This window comes from Mustela erminea, chromosome 8 (assembly GCF_009829155.1).
Source record: "Mustela erminea isolate mMusErm1 chromosome 8, mMusErm1.Pri, whole genome shotgun sequence".
In the NCBI taxonomy this organism is placed as follows: domain Eukaryota; kingdom Metazoa; phylum Chordata; class Mammalia; order Carnivora; family Mustelidae; genus Mustela; species Mustela erminea.
Window position 1 is genome coordinate 70,165,380 of NC_045621.1, and position 8,298 is coordinate 70,173,677.

General features: G+C 42.7%; 1 protein-coding gene across 2 annotated transcripts in view; it reads right to left on the bottom strand.

Moving 5' to 3' along the window:
• The window catches only part of CHN1 (chimerin 1), a 207,795-nt gene extending 200,594 nt beyond the window's left edge, over positions 1–7,201 (bottom strand). Inside the window, exon 1 of one of the 2 annotated variants that reach the window (XM_032355997.1) lies at positions 6,933–7,201. In XM_032355997.1, coding sequence (XP_032211888.1) covers positions 6,933–6,951 — 19 coding nt within the window. In that variant the 5' untranslated portion in view covers positions 6,952–7,201. The remainder of the gene's footprint in view (positions 1–6,932) is intronic. The other variant, XM_032355998.1, reaches the window with a different exon arrangement.
• Between the last annotated feature and the right edge of the window lie 1,097 nt (positions 7,202–8,298).

An 8,298-nucleotide genomic window follows, 5' to 3' on the forward strand; every position in this document is an offset into this window, starting at 1 on the left:
ACAAACCATAAAATTCAGCCTTTAACATATACACGGAGGTGGTTTTTAATATATTCATAAAGTATTCATTGTGTTTTTTAGAAATATAGAGACAAATTAAGAAAGTATATTTATAACTATTTCATGAGACTTTTTTTCCCCAATACAACTTTTCAGTGCAGAATACAGTCACACCATTCCGGTTCTTAGTTTCTCCCTATTTTTCTTTCTTTCTTTCTTTCTTTTTTTCTTTTAAAGAGAGAATCTTAAGCAAAATCCACACCCAGCATGGAGTCTGATGCAGGGCTGATCCCATGACCCTGAGATCATGAAATGAGCTGAAATCAAGAGTCAGTCACTTAACAACTAAGCCACCCAGACACCCCTCCCTATTCTGTGTTTTAAGGATAGTAGGATTACATTAATAAATAAAAATCAAAGCTTATGGGAGTCATTTTCTCTATAAGAATGACTTATGACTGGTAAGACTGGGCTCAACACCTTGTCCTGAGTTGGATTTGCACAGAAAGTTCAGTGACTTCATTTAGTTTATATATGCCAGACAAATAATAAAGTGTTTTTAAAGGTGCTATTACTGATACTTTATATAAACATCAATTATCCATATCAAAGGATATTATTACTACTAGAGGGACTTTGAGAAAAGCTACACAAACCCCAGCCTGGCAAGGAAAACCCTGTTATGGCTGTTCAAAATGATAGTAAACGTAACTCTTAGGTTAATCCAATCTGATGAAAAATGTGTAACTTCTACTAATGTCATTCCTTCAAAACTATTATTAGATGGCACACAAAGTATTGTGATCAAACAGTATTTTTCTGCCTATTTCTCTTATGATTATTTTAGATTAGTCTAAAAATGTATTCTCATTGAAGGTAATATTGCCTTCAAGTGAGCAAAAATTAGCTTATGGTGGTCAAAAACCTTACTCTTTTTGTGCATAAAGCAGATATACACACGGTATAAAAAGACAGACAGGGTATCTGTTATTAAAGTTTCATGGGGAAAACAAGAAAAAATGCCTAGGAGCGCCTGGGTGGCTCAGTGGTTTAAAGCCTCTGCCTTCGGCTCAGGTCATGATCCCAGGGTTCTAGGATCGAGCCCGCTTTGGGCTCTCTGCTCAGCGGAGAACCTTCTTCCTCCTCTCTCTCTGCCTGCCTCTCTGCTTACTTGTGATCTCTGTCTCTGTCGAATAAATAAATAAAATCTTAAAAAAAAAAAAAAAAGAAGAAAGAAGGAAAGAAAAAATGCCTAGGGGCACCTGTGTCATGCAGTCCTTTAAGCTAAGCATCTGACTTTGGCTCAGGTCTTGACCTGAGCATCCTGGGATCAAGACAGAAGTTGGGGGGGGGGGCTCCCAGCTCAGCCAGAGGTCTGCTTCCTCTCTACCTCTCCCGCTGCCCCACCCCCACTCATTCTCTATGTGTAAGTGTGTGTGTCTCTTGCTCTCTCAAATGAATCAATTTTTTAAATCTTTTAAAAAAAGGAAAAATATGCCTAAAAATCTTATGAAGAGTGATTTTTTTTAAAAGGTAGACAAATCCAGTTATAAAGAAACTGAAACTCTTATTGACAAATGTGTCAAATTTTTATTATGCATATCACTCTATCTTCAAAGATTAGGATGCTAGTAGGATTGTTACTTGCAGGGACAGATGTCACTGGAAAGACTGCATCACCAATATCTTTTCCACTGTATACAGATGGTAACTATCAGAGGCATAGCAACTATAATTCTTTTATCTGTCTTACATAGCACTAAATCACCACAAATTAAAAGAAAAACTTTAAAGTTGAAATAATAAGTTTTTGATACAGGTGAGAGAATATGCACAAGTATTTTTTAAATAAGGATGGTGATTTTAATGACAGCTGAAAAGAGGAAACATTCTAAGAAAAGTAGCTGAGTTCTCACCACTGGACCACCCTGCCACTTATTAGGTAAGTCCCTCTCATATTCGTTGATGAGCAAAATCTGAAAAATAAAAATGTGAGCAGAGACCGTATTCAAGTGGAGTTTCCTATAAAATTGGCTTTTGGTCAAATAAGTCATACTGAAAATGCAGCTGATTTGTCTTTATAAAAACAAATTTTAGAGGCACTTGGCTGGCTCAGTCGGTGGAGCATGCAACTTGTTATCTCAGGTCTGTGAGTTCGAGCCCCACCATGGGTGCAGAGATAACTTTAAGAAAGAAAGAAAAAAAAAATTTAATGTCAAGACAGTAATAGGAAATCAGAAATTTTCCTAACTGTATTACAAAGAATACACCATTACCATTTAAATGCTCCAAAGGATCTCTATAAAGATGCCCAAGGGCAGGTGCATCAGGTGGTGGTGTAATGAAAAGGTTTCCATGGAATCCTAGCTATGAGATCACATCAATGGCAGTGACGATAGTGACTGGTAAATTAAAGAAAAAAGCAGAAAAGGGAGAGGGGCCATGCCAGAGCTAGTTCTACCCCAAAAGAGAAGAGAGTTACTCAGGGTTCAGCCAGCCCAGCTGGATAGTAACTGAGTTCCCAGTCTCAGCATTTGTCTGAGCTGTAAACCACAGCCCCATTTAGCTATAAATGACAGACATTCCTGCCAAAAGATAACCTGGCAGGATGCTTTTTCATCCAGCTCTGTCAAATAGGGTTTTATTGGTATGGCCACTCAAGGCATTCTGTTAGGTACACAAGCTAAAAAGTCCTAAATTAGATGACTCGAGACTTTCCTTCTAGCCCAGCAGTTATTAGAGAACATGTGCTTCTTTTTCAGGGAAGTTCTAACAAGTCTTATTGGAAATAAGTAGTTAGGTACATACACTATAGTTCTGGAATGTAAGCTCTAAGGAGAAAGGGACCATGTCTCTTGCACACTGCTACAGATGTATGTTGAACAGATCAACATACATCAACATACAACAGGTGAGTGAGCAGAGTATGAACTACATTTGGATAATTTTTAGGATTTGAGGATTTAAAAATTATTCGTATTGATGCAGATGACTGAAAGTTATATTCATCTACAAGGTTGAGAAAAATGCTGGCAAAGTCCTGACCCTTCAAAAGTGTGCATTTTCAACTCCCAAATGGGACTATAAAATCAGGAAGGATTGGGGTTTAGTTCTTCTGTCACAGATAAACAGAAATTTGCATTAAAAGTATCTTTTTAAGTAGCAAAGGTGAATAATGGTGAAGGTAAGAGATAAGAGTTTCACTCTTCAGCTTAAGTTGACAAATATTTTGAGTTGCTACACTGTACTTTGGTGACAAAAAGTTAAAAGTATATCAATGTGAAATTGTACTGAGTAATTTCAGAGGCTCTCATTTTTTTTAAATGAAGCTCACTTTCACCAATGTCTCATAAAAAGAACATTCTTTACAATGATAAAAAACAAAGCCTGGATGGAAAAAAAAGAACATAGGGGTGTCTGGGTAGTTTGTTTGGTTGAGCACCCACTTCCTGACTGCAGCTCTGATCATGATAGCAAGGGTTGTGAGATCGAGCCCCGAGTTGGCTTCCACACTGCACGTGGAGCCTGCTTAGGATTCTCTCTCTGCCTTTACCTTCCACTACCCACACTTGCACTCTCTCTCTATATTAAATTAAATTAAATTTTTTAAAACCTAGACTCTATTGCAGGCTGCTATGCACGCAACTGTGTTCTCCAATAAATTCCTTTGTTGAAGCCCTAACACGCAATGTGATGGTATCTCTGGAAATGAGGCCTTTGAAGGGAAATTAGATTAGATGACATTGTGAGGGTGGGGTTCTCATGATGAGATCAGTGGTAGTGCAGGAGACCAAAGACCTAGGTTTCCCATCTCTCCACCACCGGAGGATACAGCAAAAAGATGGATGTCCGCAAACCAGAAAGAGGTCATTTCAGCAGGAAATGAATCTGCTGGCTTGCTGGTCTTAGAATTCCCAGCCTCCAAAACTTCAGGAAATAGATGTCTGTTGTGTAAGCCACTCGCTCAGTTTATGGTATTTCCACTACAGGAGTTCAAGTAGATTGAAGACACTAACCTTACCAACTACCACACCCATGAAACACAAGGTAGGGTCCTAGCACTGGTTGCCTTGGGAAGGCTTTGGGAGAAACTCTATTGAGCTCTGACTTTGATGACTGTTTAGTTAGGTTCATCCAGTTTCTTATATTCCTATCTTCTCTTCACTACCATCTCACAGAACTTTATTACCTCACTGCTCCTCTGCTCTAAGTTGGTTACTAAGAGGAACTATAAAGGGTTATGAGGTACTTCTGATTAAACTAGTTAAAAAGTAGTACCGTTGGGGCGCCTGGGTGGCTTAGTCAGTTAAGCATGACTCTTGATTTCCGCTCAGGTCATGATCTCAGGGTTGTGAGATCAAGCCGCATGTGGGGCTCCATGCTCAGCAGAGAATCTGTTTGAGATTCCCTCTTGTCCTTTGCTCCCTCCCGCCCCTGCTGTGCGCATGTGCTCTCTCTCAAATAATAAATAAATAAATCTTTTTTTTTTTTTTTTTTTTTTTAAGGTAGTCTAGTTGACTCTTGAAAAAACAGATTTGAACTGCATGGGTATACTTACACGTGGATCTTTCTCAATAAAACCAGTACAGTACTTATAAATGTATTTTCTCTTCCTTATGACTTAACATTTTTCACTAGTTTATTGTAAGAATACAGTGTGTGATACATATAACATAAAAAATACGTGGTAATCAACTGTTTATACCATTGGTAAGTCTTCTGATCAACAGTAGGTTATTTGGTTTTTGGGGAGTGAAAAGTTAACACAGATTTTGGACTACATAGGAGATCAGCATCTTAATCCTCATGTGTTTGGTGGGTCAACTGTTACATCTAAAATAAAATCCATTTCTTCTAACCGTTGGGGACTGCTCTTAATGCATACAAAGGCCATTTTGAACTGGGCAAATTTGAGCAATTTCGTATTGATCTTTAATACAACGGTTCTCAAATTTGAGGATGACAGAATCACAGGGGAATTCCTCTAAAATCCCCTTCGCATAGAACTGCAGAATCTGTGGATCTAGGGGCAAAGGAATATTAATTTTGAACAAAGAGGACTGATGGGCGGTGTTCAACGACAGCTACTGCTCTATCGTGACCGAAAAATAGACTCTGCACACAGGTGTACTTTCCTTTATAACAGGGAAATATTCTTAAAAATTGTAACCAAATTGGATTTTGTTAATTACATTCTATTTTCCCACAAGTTGACCTAAAATTTTGAAGACACTTTGTTCATTCTGAGGGGTGCGAGTGGTTGCTTTTATCTTCATCTAGAGGTCAAACCTGTGCCCTTCCTTTCCTCATCTCTACGTCAGTGAAGATGTAGTAATTTAGGAATCCTTTTAAAAGTAACTTATTCCTTACTCTGCTTCTCTCCAATTTATCTGTTGATTCACTGAGAATGTCAACATTCAAGAACTGGCTGATTCATGAACCTTACCTTTGAAAACAAACCTGGAAATGCAGACTCTCTCCTTAGAACAGAAAATGAACTTACTACGAAAAACTAGTTTAAGGGGTAATTTTCCTGGGGAAATATTAGTGCTATGTATTAGGTACTACAGTATAAGAAATGCTTCTTCCAAAGAAAACACTAACTAAGTCTTCCACCATTTTTAACTTTTGTACCAAAAAAAAAAGTCCACACTTAAGAAAAAGTGCTCTACTAAATGATGCAGATTAAACATAAGGTACTGCAAAGCAATGGTGAGATTTTTATTTCTTTCAGAGAAAGATGAAACATTTTTAAAGCACCTATGAAGAACCAACACCAAATGTCATTTCTAATACTATGGGTATTCCAGCAAAATAAACATACCCCAGACTGCAGACTGGCAAATTGTGTTCTAGGCTCAGTTTTGCCACAAAAGGGTCATGTGACCTTGGAAAATAACCTTCCTGCATCTGAATTTAATTTATAAAATGATTAAATAAATGTAACTCTTTGACTCCAGATTAATTCATTCTAACTTATATGAAAAAGCATTTGTGGTATGTGATGCCTGTAACTTGCTTGATCAAATGAAGCAATTAAAACATAACTGGAAACTTGATATTCTGAGTAACTTACTAAGACCGTCCTCTTAGCTATCAGTTTCCTACCAGTACATACCATACTACTTTGAACATCTAAATTTTCACAAACTGAGTTTTCTTAAAGGGAGGGACATGTGTACTATATAGTCCGCTTTGGCAATAGGAAACACGGTATCTTTTCAGCCCTTCTTCCCAACCTATTGTCATTACAGACTCGGGGGGGGGGGGACCTTGAGTCTTAAAGACTGAAACAATAGTGTTGCAGTAATTACATCACAGAAATAACATTTCTTTCCTAAAATACTCAAAGTTATTCTCCGGAGATCACTTATCTTCCAGGAACCAACTTTCTTCTGTCTGCTCTAGTATTTGTTAGAGCAAACATTTTCCATTTTAACAAATATTCAGTTCACCAGTTATTCTTCTTTCCAACGAAATATACCGTCTCCAAAAAATCCGCCCCAAAATCCAACAAGACTCAACACATGCATTTGGCAATTCCGGGGAGGTGGGGATGCACAGACATCTTGTACAAAATAAATAAACTTTCCAGGATCTTTATTTACTGACTGGAGAAGCACAGATTTGGAAACAACCAGCTAACTTCGCTCACAAGTTGGCATCTTGAAGAATCCTCCGTTTACAAAACACCCCGGACCTCACAGACTCCCAGCCCAGAATTGGCCAGGGAGCACACGCCCATCGGCCCTGCCTGGAGAGGAAACAATGGGAGAGGCGCGAGGGACCGAGCCCGGCGTCCCAGACGCCCCAGCTCCCCCGCTCCGGCCCGCGCCCGATACCGCGCGCTACGACCCTTCCCCTGGCGCCCGGGGCTTCCGTCCCCGGGGCGCGGCCCACCTGCAAGGGCGCGGGCAAAAGGCTGTACTTACCAAACAGGGTCAGGGCCATTGTAAAGGCGTTCGCCAGCTGCTCGCCGCCGCCCGCCGGTCCACGCGCTCCTCCCAGGCCGGCCGGAGATCACCGCATCTGCCCGAAGCGCTCTCACCTCGGAGGGAGCGGGCAGTCGGAGGGGCGTGGTGCGGCGCGGGCGCGCGGGGAGGCTGCAGGCCGGGGCTGCAGGGGGCCGCTGCAAGAAAAAGTTATTTATGCGTTATTGTCAGGCGCACCCGCACCGGGGGAGACCCGCTAGCCCTAGGCGAGCCGGCACTTGTCGCTGCCATCTGCGCACTACGCGGAGCGCGCGCGGGCGGCGGTACCTGCGAGGCGGGAGGCTTGGCCGCGGCGCAATGGCAGGCGGAGAGGCGGCGCCGCAGTGGCGGCGGCGGCGGCGGAGGCGGCGGCGGGGAGAGGAGCAGCCTCGCGGGGCCCCCGGCGGGGCGCGCTCACTCCGCATCCCGCGGCCTCGCAGACGCCATCTTGCGATAGCGTCTCCCACTGGATCTGCCCCTGCGCCTCCTCGTGCCTCCCGCCTCGGGCGCCGGAGCCCCGTGCGTTCCCATAGCAACGGGCGCGCGCGGGGGTCGGGGGCGCGCGCCCCTCCTGCCCCGGGCCGGGAGGAGCCGCCCCAGCCGCCCGGGAGACAGCCTCCGGGAGCCCAGCGGGGGCGGGGTTGGTGTGCGTTTTAGCTGAAATCCCTGGGATTTTTCTTGAATGGGATTTGAGGAGGCGCGGAGAGGAGAAAAACTGAGCTGTTACTCGAAAGAGGAAGAGTCACAGGAGGATGCTCCGTGAATCCAAGTCCCCAAGCAGGGTCACCTGGGGATCGGGTTCGTTTGAGGATAAATATCTCGCCCGGGGCCCTCGGGGTTAACGGAGAGTCGGGAGCCGGTGACCTGAAGCTACGGGACTCGGAAAGGGAGCCTGGAGTCGAGCAGAGACCCTGACTCTTGGCTTCCTTTCCACTTGGACTTGGGAGCCGCTGGGAGTACGGATCAGACTGTCATATCTGAGGAAATCAGGAGTCGTTAGGATTACCTAAAATAATTTGATACAAGGCCAATGCTTAAACCTAATTTTCTTCCCCTTGCTTTACACCTCTTTGATATTGTCTCGGGAAAAATCAGCGTTTCACACTGTTTGGCACTTCTGCTATACCACAAAAGATTGCTCCCCTGAGCTTTTTGCATTTATCTGATAATCACTGGCAACATCCTTCTTTCTGTGATGTTCCCTGCTCGCCTCTGTCTTTGCCTTAATTAACGAAAAGCCATAGAACGCCTCGAGATTATCAGCCAAAACATGTTCTTGAAAAGCTCGGTTATGATGTTTATGTCGTTTTCATTTAATGTATTCAAA